General features: G+C 35.8%; 1 protein-coding gene across 1 annotated transcript; it reads left to right on the forward strand.

Moving 5' to 3' along the window:
- Positions 1-5,931: 5,931 nt before the first annotated feature.
- Positions 5,932-11,418, forward strand: LOC145107880 (V-type proton ATPase catalytic subunit A). The gene is made up of 20 exons (XM_079044835.1): positions 5,932-6,258; positions 7,119-7,245; positions 7,366-7,421; positions 7,503-7,559; positions 7,688-7,799; positions 7,888-7,925; positions 8,031-8,132; positions 8,232-8,288; positions 8,389-8,460; positions 8,546-8,647; positions 8,765-8,827; positions 8,926-9,058; positions 9,135-9,241; positions 9,313-9,507; positions 9,593-9,679; positions 9,777-9,881; positions 9,978-10,075; positions 10,684-10,762; positions 10,842-10,930; positions 11,074-11,418. The coding sequence occupies exons 1-20, from the start codon at positions 6,181-6,183 to the stop codon at positions 11,186-11,188; spliced, it is 1,872 nt and encodes a 623-aa protein (XP_078900961.1). The 5' UTR covers positions 5,932-6,180; the 3' UTR covers positions 11,189-11,418.
- Positions 11,419-18,190: the final 6,772 nt, after the last annotated feature.

Consider the following 18,190-nt stretch of genomic DNA (forward strand, 5'->3'; position numbering starts at 1 on the left):
TCATTAGAAGTCTTAGTGTCCTAAACAACCATAACAATCTCAACAACAACAATGTAATACACAAGTTTTATAAAGTTGGTGAATTTATATTTGGTTGATAGATATTGAATATTAATGGAGTTTCAAATCGGAGTTTAAATACAAGACCCTCTAAATGCTGACACACTTTGAATGCCTAGGTGTGTATGAATTTATAAGTATAAGTATACATGTGATGATATGAATATCAACTTGTAAGTGTTGGAACTCAATACAATGTAAAAACATATCAAATTGTACTATATCTTATGTGTATGTGTAGGATTATTAGGTTGTATACTAAATGTTTTAAAAAGATCCAGAATAATGGCGTGTTTGGAAAAAAAAACTAACTGGTAGCTGGTAGCTGGTAACAGTTAGCGGGTAGCAGGTAGCAGTTAGTGTTTTGTTAAACGCTACGTGAGGTAACTTTTAGATTTGGAGCGTTTTGTTTAAGTTAAACGCTAAAAACTTGTAATACCAAACGATGTTTTTTGTTCTAAACGAAACGTTTTGTCAAACGTTAGAAGCTAGAACCTCCCATATGTTCCGTGCCAAACAGGCCTAAATAATAAATATTTATTTGATAAAACTTATAATTTATCATATTTAAAACGCATAAAAAAATAAATGATTATTATTTTTTCAAAAAATTTAAATAAAAAAGTTATTTAATGATTAATACAAATATTTTGATTTTGGTTTTGGACTTATTATATATATATATATATATATATATATATATATATATATATATATATATATATATATATATATATTAAAGCGCATGACTCATTCGTCATTTCAACAGTAACATTTTCTAATTCATAATTTAGCCACTAACTTTTTCTAATTCATAATTTAGCCACTACACTTTTACTTCTTTACATTTTTGCTAAGTAACCTTTTCTAATTCATAATTTAGCCACTAACTTTTTCTAATTCATAATTTAGCCACTTTATTTTTATTTTTTTACATTTTTGCTACTAAAATTTTATTTTTATTTCTTTACACTGATTCTTTATATTACTGCCACTAAACTTTGACAATTTACAATGTTTGAACAATAACCTTCTTCATTTTTTACTTTACTCCCATGTTTTTTATATTTTCCCAAAAGTGCTTAAAACTTTTTAACATTCAGACTTTCACCACATGTTTTTTAAAAAGTTGTTAAATTCAACTCATTTTCTTTATCTTTTTTCATTTTCGCCTGCCATATTCTTCTGCCTTTTATTTTTTTTTTCTAAAAAGATTTATTTGTGACTTTTATCATATGTTTTTTACATTTTCCCAAAAATGCTTCGTTTCTTTAATCCATTTACAGTTTAGTCTCCCATTTTCCAACATTCTTTTATTTTGATATTTTTTCCATCTATTATCAACCCGAACTTTTTAACATTCAGACTTCCGCCACATGTTTTCTAAAAAGTTGCTAAATTCAACATCTTTTTCTTTATTCTTTGTCATTTTCGCCTAGCATATTCTTCTGTCCTTTATTTTTTTCCAAAAAGAATGACTCGTGCAACGCACGGGCCTGTTCCTAGTTATTATTATTTTTTTACTATTAAAATGCTTAATAAGTCTTGTCCAAACTAAAATTATATGTTAAAATAAATTAATAGTATCGATTCCATATTATATGAATTTTTTTTTATGGTGTTATTTTCGTTTCAATATTTCACAAAGACAAACATTAAAATTTGAGAAAATGACTTTGACTTTCACTTTCAGTCCCTAAAGTTTTTTTCGTGCCTTTTAAGGGAACAAACTGTTTTTTGTCGGGTCGATTTGGTCATTTTGTAAGAACTGGAGGGGTAAACCCGTTACTATCTGCCACATCATTAAATGAATTGCCAAATATGTTTTCCAGCTCATCATTACTTCTATTTCCTATCTTGAAAGATAATAAATACAAATATAAAAATAAAATGAATGAGTATAACTTTTCCAAGCGTAAACAAGCCATGAAAAAAGTAGGGCCTTTTAGTTCATTTACCATCATCTTTCAGATATGTTCAAGATACTCCTGTAAATCCAATTTATACTCCTCTTATATGCCATACGACAAGAGCAGCAAGATGTCAGAGGTTTTCAGTTGTCGTGAACGAAATAGAAGGAGGAGGATCGACCAAATACAAAGGATCTGCCGGTTCCTGGTTGGGATTGTGGGTGAAACATCCCAAAATACGACCCAAAAATTTTTGTTTTAATATTACTAAAATCACATCATCCAGTGTCATACATACTAAGAACCATAGAGTGAGTAACTCAAAAGTCAAGTAATTGTGTCAAAACAAATACTGTATCAATCATATCGAAATATCTGAATAAAACTCCCAGGATAAAACTGAAGCTGTGGTGTGTGCCATGCCATCATCCCGAGCTCTTCCCCTTACTTGCGGAAGTACCTGAAACCAAAAACTGAAACTGTAAGCACAAAGCTTAGTGAGTTCCCCAAACTATCACATACCATACAATGACATGCAAGCAAATACTGGGCCCCGCCCGACATCGCACTGAAATCCGGAACTAGCTTTGGGCCCCGCCCACTTCATCAGGCCCTGCCCGGCATCGGACCGAAGTCTGGAACTAACCTGGACCCCGCCCACTACATCGGGCCCCGCCCGGCATCGGACCGAAGTCCGGAACTAGCTTGGGCCCCGCCCACTACATCGGGCCCCGCCCGGCATCGGACCGAAGTCTGGAACTAACTGAGCATAGCATAGCATAATCATAACTACTGGCATAAACACATATACTACATACTGCATCGGACCGAAGTCCGAAACTCATATCACAAAAACATGCTTGAATCACAAAGACATCAAGCACACTGAACTACTGCATTGGACGAGGTCTGGAACTACTGCTAACTAAACGGGCCGGCATTGTGGCCGTAGACTCGTTCCTACTGGAAGGAAACTCACCTCGTAAGCTGGATGCTGAAAAAAGCTACTCGGGAACTGTCTGCTACTGCTCCGGTATCTCCTCGGCTACAATTCCCATAAATATACTCAATCAAATACTGATAACTAAACTGGGGGTGAAATGACTATTTTACCCCCGGTCAAAGTCAAACTTCCTGGTCAAAGTCAACCTCCAGTTGACCGGACTCGCCGAGTTGGGCCGCCAACTCGCCGAGTCCCTTTCATCCGTTCTAGTCCTCTACTCGCTTCTACTCGTCGAGTTTGGCGAAGACTCGACGAGTTCTTCTTCGATACATACATCGAGTCTAACTTCATCCGACTCGCCGAGTTGTATGAACACTCGTCGAGCCTGAAGAACAACTCGCCGAGTCCCAAGCATGCTATTACTATACAGTCGATTCTAATCGATTTCAGTGCTTCCAAATCATAGATCTAGGCTCTTAGGGTTGGTTTTACACGTAAAGTTTCCAACTTTACGTGCATGCATGAAGAGATGAGGCTAGAACATCAAAATAAGCTAACAATGGGGTCTTAGGGTTTGGAACTCGACCTTGGGTGCATAAAGGCAGCTACTTTGAGCTCCTACAGCTCAAATATACTCAGATTTATGATCTATTTCCTTATAGGAGTCCCAATCTCGAGTTTGGATCCAAAAAGTCCCAAAAAGAAGCACATCTAAGCATACAAGACTATCAAATGGAAATAACAAGCAAGGTACAAGCTTTAGTACCAGAATGTGAGGCTGATGATCAAGAGACTCTGGATCTTCTTATTCTCCTTTGGATCCTTCCTTCTTTCTTTCTCTTCCAAAACCTCCAAACTAGCACAAACACACTCAAGCTCAACAATGGGGGCTAGGGTTTACAGGGGAAATGCTCTAAAGGTGCTGGAGGCTGGGGTGGGAGGCTATAATGACGTTTATATAGGGTACAAACCCTTGAAATTAGGGCTTCATCCAGACAGGCAGACTCGCCGAGTCCTTTCATATGGACTCGCCGAGTAGCCAACTTAAAATGCGTGAACATCCCGTCTCTACTCGACGAGTTGGGCTACAGACTCGTCGAGTATCCCTTAAGAAAATGAAAATTACTTTATTTAAATCACATACCAGAAATGGGGCGTTACAGTGGGTACAGACGAAGCGAAACATGGTAGATCAAAAGCTTCCATTGTTTTTCTTCAGAACTATTGGGGATGAGTGAGGTGGGGACACCAAAGCACTGTTTGAGATTCAGAAAGGTGGTAGTGACGGCGAAATTGAGATGTGATGAGCTGAGGAAGGATGAAGATGACAGGCTGCGTATGAAGGGAACGACGATGACGGTGAACTTGGTTTCTAAGAAGAACACAACTTTGTTGACCAGCCACCGTGTTCGACGACTTCCTCATCCTTCCTCCGCCGCCGCTACCTTCCTCTGTCACCACAGATGACGACCCTCCTTCCCACATCACGATGAATTTGCCAGTCCTCCAACTTTTGTGTGTATGTGTGCGACTTCTATGTGTGTGAAATTTCAAATTGTATCATTGATTCATAATATTTGGTCCTCAAAACAATTTCGATAGGAAATACACAAAATTGATTAAACTATAAAAAATAGAAAACAATTTTAGGGTATAAAACCAGATTCAATCGATTTCATAAGGTTAGATTTGAGTGAAATGTGAAATATGAACCAATAACTCATCAATGGAGAAAACCCCAAAAACTAGGGGTGAGCAAAAACCGAACCGATAAAAGAAAAACCGCAATAAACCGACAACCGAAAAACCGAAACAGATGAAAAAAACCGATGGTGCGGATTTTATTTTTTTGAAAAACCGAATTTATTGGTGCGGTGCGGTTTTTATCTAGAAACTAAACCACCAAAACCGAACCGCACCGCAAACTTATTAACAATAAAATAAATCTCTAATTTATATTATACAATTATACATATTATTTAAAAAACTAATAAATTTTAATTTATACATATATTATATATTGAACTTGACGGTAATTAATAATTAGGTATTAGGTTTAATATGTGAGTTTGTCACTTTGTGTTTGTGACTTAATGATTATGTGTAAAGTGTAAACACTATGTGGGCTACAACTTGCAAGCTTGTAACTTCTAAGCACAAATTGAATAAAAAAATGAGCTTGGAAATATAGGTTGCAAATGAAGTGATCAATTAACAACATAAAAAACTCAAAATTACAACTTCTAAATTTGAGGAAACGAAATGACACCATGTCATACAATCTTTAATCTTCACATGAACATTACGGTTAAAAAAAACATACCGGTGAACATAAGAAACCGCACCATATGTTTGACTCGGTTTAAAACCGACACCGAACCGGTACAAACCGAAACCGCACTAAAAAACCGCAAAACCGAACCATTGAAAAACCGCATCCAATGGTTTCTAGAATTCGAAAACCGCACCTTGCGGTTTGCAGTTCGGTTTGGCCCTAAAACCGCACCAAACCGCACCATGCTCACCCCTACTAAAAACATGGGATTCTCATGAAGAGATGAGGTAACCTGGTATATTAGGTCGCACTGACAAAAAAAAAAAAAACAGATCCACATCAACTTTGTTCCCTTAAAGGATTTTAAGGATTGAAAGGGTAAAGTCGAAATATATAGTAGAGCCGTTGCGTTATTTTCCCTTAAAATTTAAAACGACATAATATATCAATTTTATATTCAATTTCTTTTTTCTTTTAAAATTTCGTTTCTATTTTACAAATACAAACATTTTAATGATTTAATCTAAAACGTTGGCGACCTTACCTTACTCATTAAGACAATATATTAATAATCAAACCAATCCCGTCATGTTTTTAGTTTCTTAACCGTTTAAAATATTAATAAGGTTAGAACGAGACGATCTTACAAAACTATAGGGGGGTGATTATTAATTATCAGTGATTCAGCAATTACGTCATTCGAAAATATGCTCCATGCGGCAGCGATTTAATCGCTACAGATCTCATATGGTAACTACCCCAGACCCAGAGACCCAAGCAAACAGAGCAGATTCATATCCATTCACAAATCACACCACACGTTCATCACGTTGTTCGTCGTCTTCTTTGCTGCTTCGCATACCTGAACCCCCTCTCTCTAACCCTAGTGCGTTTTTCTACCTGATTGGATTTGTCGTCAAAGATTTGGATTATACCCCCTGCATTCAACCAATCATAGTTCCTCTCATCTGTGATCGCAACCACGATCAAAGATGCCATCGGCGTATGGAGCTCGGTTGACCACCTTCGAAGATTCTGAGAAGGAGAGCGAGTGTGGTTACGTCCGCAAGGTGAGCCTTCGTTGATCTGTTATGTTTCCCCATCTCCCATTCAGTTAATTGTGGTCAAACCATTTATTAGTCTTTTTCCACTTCGATCGGATTGGCATGCTTTTTTCCTTACCATGTTTTATCTGCTCAGTTACTTGATGCCATCTAATTTGCTGGATTGGATATGTGGATTTGATTGTTCGCTAACTTATATGTACTCCGATTCTTCTTCACATTTCGCGTTCAAGCACTATCTGAATTCTAATTTTCTATGTTAAAACCTAACCCTTCAGACAATTAATCGTCTACTCCATCCCTCAGGATCTCTGCTGCCTCACCTGACATGATAATTTAGTACTTTTCTGTTATTATTCTTTTATCTCGAGTGGTTCTTATTAGTAACTGTATTTTCAAAGAACTACAGACCTAAAAGATAACTTAGTAAGGATTCTGTAGCCCGACTGTGTTTTTCTCCACGACATTTTGAAAAAGAAAATGCAAAACAACACTTATTTTTTGGAAAGCTATTTCTTTCTCGAGCAAATTTAGTGGTTACATATTTTAATTTGGTTGTATGCCTGAAGATAATCCACCTAGGCTTACACGAACTACCATATCCTAAAACAAAATAGTTTCACATATCAGTAAATCTTTACAATTCAAGGCTACCTTCCGTCAGTTAGGATCATTCTGGTGAGTTTTTCTTGTCATATCTGATTTTTGGAAGAGTGTGAAAATGGGCAATGGGCATGGTTATGTTCTTTATGCACAGTGCTTCTTACTTCAAAAACAATGCTATTACCAAGAGCAAAGATTGTCCATGTCATGTGCTTTGAGGAGTATCTGATAATCCTAATCTTAAGCTGGTTGCAATGTGACAGGTATCAGGACCAGTTGTCATTGCAGATGGAATGGCTGGTGCTGCTATGTATGAACTTGTTCGTGTTGGACATGACAACCTTATTGGAGAGATTATTCGTTTGGAAGGAGATTCTGCTACAATCCAAGGTATTTTGGTCTTCTCTCTCTCTCTCTCTCTCTCTCTCTCTCTCTCTCACACACACACACACAGCATGAAGGATCTTTAAGTGTCTACACATTGAGAATAAAGTGTCCATTGTATTTCAGTTTATGAAGAGACAGCTGGATTGACTGTGAATGATCCTGTTTTACGGACACACAAGGTATTTATTGCATATTGTAACTTGCTTAAAGATGTTGATAATCTGGAAATCAATTGCACTAACCTCTTCACTTACCTTCAGCCTCTGTCAGTGGAGTTGGGTCCTGGAATCTTGGGGAACATATTTGATGGTATTCAGGTTTGTAATAGTTGTTTGCTCTTGTTGATGATTTGAAAGTTGTTACACTTACTGCACAACAAATCTTTAATCTTTCAAACAGCTTTTAACTCTACTCATATATACCTTTTATCAACTCATATCTTCAGAGGCCCCTGAAGACTATTGCAAAAATATCAAATGATGTGTACATCCCACGTGGTGTATCTGTCCCAGCACTTGACAAGGACATCCTTTGGGAATTTCAACCCAAGAAATTAGGTAATTTACAGTTATAAAGTTTCCCAGAGGTTTCATGTTCATGTTCATGCAGATATTTATTAGTTATAATTTGATGTTTTGGTGCCAGGTGAGGGAGACCATGTGACAGGTGGCGATCTATATGCTGTAAGTCATTCAATATTCTTGATTGTTTATAGAAATGCAACAGTAATTGTATACATATACTCAAATCGTTGGGTGTTTACTTTCTTCTCATTTATTTATGTGCAGACTGTATTTGAGAACAGTCTAGTGGAACATCACATTGCTTTACCTCCTGGTGCTATGGGAAAGATAACCTACGTTGCACCAGCTGGTCATTATTCATTAAAGGTCTATACTTTACAACAAATAACATGATTTGATTTATCATCCAAATTCTATAAACTTGTCATCTTGAGACTTGTTTCAACTAACACATAACTTGTTCAGGACACTGTTTTGGAGCTTGAATTCCAAGGTGTCAAAAAGCAATTCACCATGCTCCAGGTTTTCTATTTCTCTTTCTTTTTTTTCTAATGATTAACATTTTCTTTTTAAAATATCAGTTGCCCTGTTTTTCTATACTTGATGCACCTTTTATTTGCAGACTTGGCCTGTACGTACTCCAAGGCCTGTTGCTTCCAAGCTTGCTGCTGATACCCCTCTTCTCACTGGACAGGTAAGTTTCAAATCTTTTATGTTATTGCAGATTAGTCCCTGGTGGCATCTTTTTGTAATTTTGTAATTTTTTTTTTTTATGTCAGCGTGTCCTTGATGCCCTTTTCCCTTCGGTGCTTGGTGGCACATGTGCCATTCCTGGTGCCTTTGGCTGTGGGAAAACTGTTATCAGTCAAGCTCTATCCAAGGTATATTATTTTTCCATTGCTCATTTTAAATATTATGTTCTGAAACTATTATTATTATTATTATTATTATTATTATTATTATTATTATATTCATTCCCACCATTAATTGTTATGCAGTACTCAAATTCGGACACTGTTGTTTACGTTGGTTGTGGAGAAAGAGGAAATGAAATGGCAGAAGTATGATTTCCATTTCCATTTTTCTTTTTTAGTGTTGTATATATATATATATGGTTTATGATGTTGAGAATTTTTATTATTTATACAAACTGGTGCAGGTTCTGATGGACTTTCCTCAATTGACAATGACATTACCTGATGGGCGTGAAGAGTCTGTGATGAAACGTACAACACTTGTGGCCAACACATCTAACATGCCTGTTGCTGCTCGTGAGGCTTCAATCTATACAGGTAAAATGAGTTCTTAGAGGTTAATTAGTTGTGAATTTGGTGTTTATGATTCTAATTAAGATAATGTTACTTTCAGGAATTACCATAGCTGAATACTTCAGAGACATGGGTTACAATGTGAGTATGATGGCAGATTCTACCTCTCGTTGGGCAGAAGCATTGCGTGAAATTTCCGGTCGATTGGTAAGTTTCCAGATAATATTTTAATTTTTATGAGTTTATCACAAATAAAGTAATATTGTTTTTATTTTTAGGCAGAAATGCCTGCTGACAGTGGGTATCCTGCTTACCTGGCTGCACGTCTGGCATCCTTTTATGAACGTGCTGGCAAAGTAAAATGTCTTGGTGGGCCCGAACGTACTGGCAGTGTCACAATTGTTGGTGCTGTGTCGCCTCCTGGAGGAGATTTCTCTGATCCTGTTACATCTGCCACCCTCAGCATTGTTCAGGTGCTTTCTAGATCCTTTTTTTTTTTTTTTTTTAAATAAATAAATAAATTTGTTTTCAACAATGCTAAGGTGAATGTTTTGTCAGGTTTTCTGGGGTCTTGATAAGAAACTTGCCCAGAGGAAACATTTTCCTTCTGTTAACTGGCTTATCTCCTATTCAAAATACTCAACGGTAAGCACCATATCTGCAAATATTGTCTCTCACTTGCTTTTTTTAAAGCTTAGTTGTATTTTTATATCTGCAAATAAAAAAACTGTTTCTTGTTTAGGCTCTGGAATCATTCTATGAGAAATTTGATTCGGATTTCATCAACATTAGGACAAAAGCTCGTGAGGTGTTGCAGAGAGAAGATGACCTGAATGAGATTGTCCAGGTATGACTATGTTCCTGCTTTTATTATATTACTAGTATATATGTATATGAATATATCATATGATGATGATGATGATGATGATGGTGGTGGTTGTAGCTGGTGGGTAAAGATGCATTGGCTGAAACGGATAAAATTACCTTAGAAACTGCTAAACTTTTGAGGGAAGACTATCTTGCTCAGAATGCTTTTACACCGTAAGTACTGTACCTTTCATAAACCATATCATATCATATGTTTGTTTGGTATGGTAAGATGGAATGGAATGTAATTAGTCATTCAAACATGTTGTTTGTTATAAAACAAAATGACATTAGTTTAATAAATAAAGAAAAATATTGGTATTGTTTAAAAATAAGCTTTTGATAAAATAAAGATATACCTATAGCCATATTTCATGTTGTTGGAAATATATACCCTGTATTTTAAATAGCCTAAGAAAGTTTATTCACTACTTTAAAAAGTTGTCTATAAAAAAAAGGCAAACACTTTGAAATCTTAAAACTGAGTTATAATATAAAAAAAAAAAATAACTATTTAATTGATGGTTTAAATCAATTGAAAAACATCCATCGAATAACTATTTATTATTTATTATGATATATGATTCCATTCCATGAAGTAACGAAAAAAACAGTTTCCCAATGGAATGAATGAAAATCAGCCTTGGAGAAGGAATGCATGATTTCATTCCTAATCCTATTCCTATGTGGCAAGCAAACATAGTTCCTTTAGGTTACTGGATATGAAACAGTAGGTAAGTGTTATATGATGAGATTGTTTTGGTTTGGTTTGGTGATGACAGATATGATAAATTCTGCCCATTCTACAAATCTGTGTGGATGATGCGCAACATAATCCATTTCTATAATCTGGCCAATCAGGTATATATATCTGCTACTAGTGTTATAATAATATCTAAATAATTATACTTATTTATTTCACATATAATATACAATACAGTCGGTGGAGAGAGGAGCTGGTATGGATGGGCAGAAGATCACATATACATTGATTAAGCATCGGTTGGGTGATTTGTTTTATCGTTTGGTGTAAGTCTCCTCCTCCTAATGGGTTTTTTTAAATAATATGTTTTTTTTTTTTTTTTGTTGTTAATAATATATTGTGTTTGTTTAACTTAATGGTGGGTGGGTGGGTTTGATATGGATATGAATATGAATATGAATATAAACAGGTCTCAGAAGTTTGAAGATCCGGCTGAAGGAGAGGATGTGCTAGTTGGGAAATTTAAGAAGCTATATGAGGATTTGACTGCTGGTTTCCGCAACTTAGAGGATGAGACCCGGTAAATGGACACATACACAGACACAACACAGACGCACACAAAATTTAAGTTATGTGAAGAGTAAAGCGGCATGGGAATGGGGTTGTGTTGAAATAAGCATAGAGCACATGTAGAAATTTGAATACGATTGTATTATTACTGCTACTACTACTTTTGCTAGTATTATTGTTACTATTATTTATTTTTATTTTGTATTTTATGTTAATGGAATAAGAATCGAGGCCTTTTGTTGGATGGGATGGGAATATGAGATTTCCACATCAGTTTCAACTTATTGGGTTTTGCTTAAGGTTATCGTCAATAACTGAACAATTTTTTTAGAAGGCGTTTGGCACATCTGGAACAAGAACAGAGTGGGGATTTGACCAAGTCCAATGGTACTAACTGTTGAATTTTTAGTCCCGTCCTTTTGGATGGAACACACCGGAACAAAAACGAAAATGACTAAAATACCCAAAGCCCCATTCATCTTCCCTGGTGACCCCGTCTCTTCCCCATGAAGCTTACTCATCCCCTTCCTCGATAAAACTAACCACCACCATCTCCGGTGACCGTTGTTTACCCTTTGCACCACCCACGAAATCCTTTCAAAATCCTGCTCCTGCATACTTATCACGAATCTGAATTAAAAAAGATATACAACTCTTTTTCTAGGCGTAAAATTAAGAACGAGATTTGTTTGTCTCCTGCAATATTCATCACTTATTATGAGCAACACTAGGAGGAGAAATTTTGATCTCGAATCATAGTGTTTTTCTTGTATAGTGTTTTTCTTGTTTTCTGCACCCGATTGTGTTCCCCCTTCGAGTAGAGTTTCTTTTCTGGATTGAACGATAGACACTTCAGTGGAGGATTTAGATGAGTATCAGGTTGAGAGGATGGAGTGGTTAAAGGTAGAGAGACGAGGATTCATGGGAAATTCTGTGTGGATAAAGTTTCAGACTTTCAGTCTATTGAATGAAAAAGAAATTAATCAAAAGGATGAAGGTTAGAGTACCTGTGGAGGAGTTTAGCCGGTGAGATAATATAGAAACAATAAAGTGGGTCTCTTCAATTTTTACTTTCCCCATGAAAGGTCACAAAATAATTCAATTTCCCAGAACTATATTTTATCCCATGATTTATTATTCTTATGTTTAATTTTTTATAAGACGCTTCTAGTTTTGATTTTGTATTGTTTTTGGATATTTTATACAAGATTCTTATTATTAGCTAATTATGTAGAATCATTAGATAAGCAAGATATTTTAAATTAATTTTTTTATCAAGGTTAATATGGTAATTTAATATTCTGTCCATGTTTGTTCTAGTTTTGCCAAACGTCAATTCCAATAATTTGTTTTATCCAGTCCTGTCCAGTTCAGTCCAGTCCATTACTGACTTACCGTTCAATCTTGTTCAGTTCTTATACCAAACGCTACCTAAACAATCAAGAGTCAAGACCCATCATTTTATGTTTTTAAACACTTTAAGCATCCACTATGGAGTTTTTAAGGTCCATAATTTTCTTAGGGAAAATGATCTATTAGGTAATCCCCTGTCATTTTTGTTCACATTTGGTTATATGTTCTTTTTTGTTATACATCATTTGCCATTGTACTATTTGATATGTGTTAAAAAATATCTTTATGACCGACAATAACCGTTATTGTCCATTTCACCTTCCGAAATCGAATAAAAGTATTACATGGATCATTATGTGGATCATTACGTGGAAAACAATCGTTGCAGCCAAACTCCTAATCCTTATGGCAGATTAGAGTTTAATTAAAGCTAAAATCCTAACTCGTAATGCTATCGATGGTACAAATCGTTAAGACTATGTTTGACATAGTAGCTAAAAAACTAGTTGTTAGCTGAAAAGTTAGCTGATAGCTAAAAAACTAGTTGTTAAATAAAAAGTTAGCTGACAAAAAATGACGTTTGGTAGAACTAGCTGAAAGATATAAAATGACATAACAGGATATTTAAAAGAATGTGTTTCTATAAGTAATTAAGGAGTATATTTGAAATTTTTTTAAAAAACTTCTAAAAAAAACTATTCTAAGTAGTTTTTTAAAAAGACAAAACTGCAAGAATGATCAATATAGTTAGCTGGAAATTGCCACTTTGGTCCAAAAAGGTTTGGACTAGCACTAGAGGTCCAAAACTTTTATTTTATTGTGGTTTTGGTCCATTTTTTTAATTAAATATTTAAATGACAAAATTGCAAAAATGGTCCCTATAGTATGCATTTTTTCCGGGTTTTAGTCCAAACCCCGACTTTTTTGGCGTTGTGGTCATTTTGGCCTAGTTTGTATGTGGAAATGGTCCCACGACTTAACTCCCGTTAAATTGTTGTTATTAACCCCCTCATGTGCCTCCCATGCGAGGGTATATTTGTTTGTTCACCTTTTAGGGACCATTTTCGCAGATGGAATGCCAATGCCTAATATAATATTTTAACCCTCATTACGATCCCAAACACACGTCAACTCCTCACCTCCCCCACTCTTTCTTTTGCTCCATTAGAACCTGCAAAAAATCCTAATCAAAGCAACAAAGAAAATGTGATTTCATACGTTTCAAGTCGAAATGGTGTATGTCAGGCCAAAAAATGAAGTTTTAGATGTATCATCCATAAATGGTAAGTTGCTATGTTTTCTTTAATTTTTCTATAAAGCATTTCCCATTGATTTTCAGACTCAAAAATGCAAAATTTGGACTTTGTTATCATGTATTGTTTATTGTAGCGTGTCCACCCACATGGTTTAGTATTAAGCTACATCACGGTGGGAAGTTTACTAAGTTACCTGATATAAAGTAAATTGGAGGTGAAGTGCATTATGTTGATTATGTAGATATAGATGAGTTGTTTGTACATGAACTTGATACCATAATGCTTGAGCTAGGTTACCCAGACCTACGGATGAATGAAGTTGATGTCTTGGACTCCCTAGTCATATACTACCATTTTAAGATACCCAATGGTGGCTTTCAATTTAGTCTTAGAGATTTAGGGAATGACCAGGATGTTATCAATCTATCTAAATACATTCCACATAAGAAGTTGATTGAGGTGTACTGTGACATCCCCAATTTTCTCGGCCAGAAAAGACTGTTTTATTTTATGCTTGTTTTAAAACATAGTTTATCTATAAATGCAGAATTTATCCATAAAAGTACTTTCGAAGAAATGTTTTTCATTAATTATTAAAAACTTGGTATGTCATCATCGATACGAAAACATAATCATAAACTTGACAAGCTTACAGTAATTAAACTAATGGCCTAAAACTCCTCGAATCTCTCAGCATATTGTCTCTTCGTACCGCTACCTGTGATATAAAGAAGTTGAGTGGGTCAGGTTGGGAAACATGGTGAGTACATAGGGTTTTCAACCCACAATATTATAAATAATTTGCTATAATTAGATAATTCACATCAAACAATTAACCCGGTTATCCATTCCCGTTATTCTCATTCCCTGATCCTAGACCGATGATCTCAAGGGATCTATCCTAAAGGATATATAAGTGAACAATACTACCTCGGGGATTCCTTAGAAATATAGGCTAATAAGATGGCCATAGGGTGAACAGAATACCCACATGAATAACTTATTCATATCTACAGGTCGTAATCTTGTCCGTATGTGGTTCTTTAACATTTACAGGTCGGGGACATGCCAATGTATAGTTCAATAACACCTACAGGTAGTAGACCTGCCCGTGTACAATTCATCAATGCCTACAGGTCGTAGACCTGACTACAAAACGATTTATTAGCACCTATAGGTTGTAAACTTGCTTGTGTATGATATACTGATACTTACATGTAGTATACCTGTCCATATATGGCTTATAAACATCTACATGTTGCAAGCCTGTCCATGTTTGACTCGACTTGTCTAGAATGGTCATCATCAATACCCTACTAGGTAACTACATTACTAGTCCGATAGTACTATAAAAGTATCGGCCTCTCATTATTATTTTCATCTCTTTTTACCCTTTACTACCCCATATATTGTAAGTATAAAAATACATATATGATTAAATAAAATCAACTCATATAATTTTTATTTAACACAAAAGGTCTTGATCATAGATAATAGGCACACATATCACTTAACTATCTAAATACTTTATATCTATGTGTAAATGAAAGTAACTATGCACTCACTTGTTAAAATTGGATGCCTCAGAATTTGAGCAACGTTTCGCCTTAGCACTTTGACGTTTCCCTTGACGTGACCTAGGTATGATTATTAATAAATATTAGTATGATATTCCTTATGACTAATGATAGTCTAGATTCTTCAACAATCCTAATGTCTACATCAAGATCTATCAAGTAAAGATAACCAAGTAGGAATATGGGAGGTAGGTCCGTTTGGTATACATAGTATACTGTTTGAAAATCCCACTTTAAACATATCACTAAATCCATCCTTAGACATTATCCCCGTTAGTAGATCAATCAGTATAATAACTTGGAGTCACTGATAAATCTTACTTATAGGTTCATAATAACGACTATGAACATAAATATAAGTTACACTTGAAATAAAATAAGTGTGTCTTAACTTACAGAGATTTTAGCGAAAACCGGAAAATTGTGCGGATAGAATCCCAACGTGAAAGCTTCTATTTGTCAGACTCCTAGATATGCTAGAGCCCTGCTAAAATTACCCAAGAAACCCAATAAAACCAGACTTAATAAACTGGGAGGTTTTAGAGAGTTTTAGGAAGTTTTGGTGTGGAAATGAAGTTAAATCGGAAGGGGTATTGAACTGCCAAAAGCGCGTCGCGCATGGCCAAGAGGCGTGTCGCACACTCGGGCCTTGTTGATTCCTCTCCCCCTTTCTCCACGTGTCCGGTTTCCATTGGACCACCTCCTATTCTTCTAGAACATGCCACATGTTAGCTTATTGTGGCGACATGTGTCATGCCCACGTCGTGCCACATCACTCGGTCTCAAGAAAGGGTCGGCTACTCGACATGGCCAGGTGGTGCACTCCGGTGTTGCCACGTCATCAACCTAGTGTATTTCTCGCAGATATTCAGACGCCCATAACTTTCACATACGAGCTTCGTTTTCGACGTTATTTATATCCCTAGAATCCTCTCGACGAGCTCTACAACTTTGATTAAGGTCTCAACTTCTAATTCTTGCTCTAACAAAAATTCATATTTATACCGGTTTAAATTGTTAAAGTCCATGCGAAATTCATAACTTCTTCATACGAACTCCGTTCTCAACTGTTTTTATATCGACGGGTTCATATTTACGAGATTTTCAATTCTCGTTTAGATTGTTTCGGCTAACAATCAACCGATTAGAATTTCGATTGAGAAATATGAGCCATTTAATGATGAGCCTATTGGTGAGTACATGTCTTTGATACTTTTTGGGAGTAAAATTGATGATTTGTCACCAGAGTATAGAACGGGTAGAATTAGGAACTCCAAAAATAGTGAAGGTTCTTGTAGCAAGAGGCTTAATTTAGATGATATTGATGAATTAAAGGAAAAGATTGTTGATCAGGATGCTACAACATGTGTTATGGATAATGAGGGTGTTGAAGGATGCTACAAGCCAAGTACTTCAAATATTGATAATATTGGGGAAAAGATGAATGGTGTTCAGGATAATGAGCATATTGAAGGATGCTACAACACCCCATGCTAATGATGATGAACAATTTATTGAGTTGTTTGATAACCTTATAGACAATTTAATTAGAAGTGAAGAGGATGATGCAAAGTATGAAGAGGATGATGTTGAGTATGAAGACCATGATTTTCTTTGATATTTCCTCCGAAAAGATAAGGTATGAACCCAAACATGCTCGATGGATCCCTTTCGTTGAGGGGTTCACCTTCATGGTGAAATATAAGGTCAGGATTGATGATGCATAGTATGAAGATGTGGTTTCAAACTCTAAAGATGATGAGGTTCCAGAGAAAGTGAAACAATCTAAAGATGAAGATCAAGTAGACTACATAATGGATGAGGAAAACAATATCCAAGATGTAGATGTGGACATGGAAGACTTCATTCTCAATGTTGACAGTTATGTGGAAGGAGGATGTATTAATGATGTTCATGATGGTGATGAACCTGAAGACATGGAAGTCATAAACAATGAGGATTTTGATTCTTTGGATGAAGGATCAGACCAAGATAGACAAAGAAGAGCTCTTAAAAAAAATTTGGGAAAAGAAAAAAGGTGCAGTCTTAGGGAAATACACAAGTTATCTTTCACGGTTGGTCAGAAATTTAAATGTAAAAAAGATTTGAAGGGGCAAATTTATGTCCATGCACTTGAAACAAGAAGGAATCTGTAACACCTGGATCATGGAGGTATTTAATTTCTTGAAGTTTTAGCTTTGGAAGAAGGTCACAACATGAGACATGGTGGTCACGTCGTGAGTGACCATTGACTAGTCGACCCGTGTTTTTGAGTCTCACGGCGTGAGACTTTGAATGCTCACGACGTGAGAATGGCCTGATGACCAAAACGCTAATATTTCGGGTATTTAATGGAATGAGAGGGCTAAGGTTTCCCATCCTTAGCCTCCTGAAAACCCTAATCTCGACCCACTTGAAGTCCTTATCCATTTTTGTGATATTTGAAGCATTCTTTGGTGGTTTTTGACTCATTGAAGTGGAAGAAGACCTTGGTGGAGTAACCTCTTGGCATTTCAGTTTTTACCTTACCTTCTTATTGAGCTTTTGGACCATTGCAAGTCATAAAGCTCATACTTTTTTACCTCTTGCATGCTATATCTAAGTTTTAAGCTCCTTTTTGCATGATTGTGATGGATTGCATGCATTGGATCCATAAAGTTGGCAACTTTATGGATCATTAAGTCATTCTATGTGATGTAGTCTTTAGATCTGAGTTTTGGCATAGTTTGAGACTCCAAGCATGAGTCTAGATCTCATTTTTCACACTTTTGATCTAGTGAGATTTTGATTCATGCATTATGCATGACTAAAAAGCTACAATTTTTATCAT

Source organism: Lactuca virosa, chromosome 4, assembly GCF_052849685.1.
Source record: "Lactuca virosa cultivar CGN04683 chromosome 4, Lactuca_virosa_CGN04683_v6, whole genome shotgun sequence".
Taxonomy (NCBI): domain Eukaryota; kingdom Viridiplantae; phylum Streptophyta; class Magnoliopsida; order Asterales; family Asteraceae; genus Lactuca; species Lactuca virosa.

Bases quoted from the DNA above. Each gene is read 5' to 3' on its own strand.
- LOC145107880 (XM_079044835.1), top strand. From the start codon at position 6,181: ATGCCATCGGCGTATGGAGCTCGGTTGACCACCTTCGAAGATTCTGAG. The intron at 9,242-9,312 runs GTAAGTTTCCAG...TTTTATTTTTAG, and splicing joins GTGAAATTTCCGGTCGATTG to GCAGAAATGCCTGCTGACAG. The intron at 10,931-11,073 runs GTAAGTCTCCTC...GAATATAAACAG, and splicing joins GATTTGTTTTATCGTTTGGT to GTCTCAGAAGTTTGAAGATC.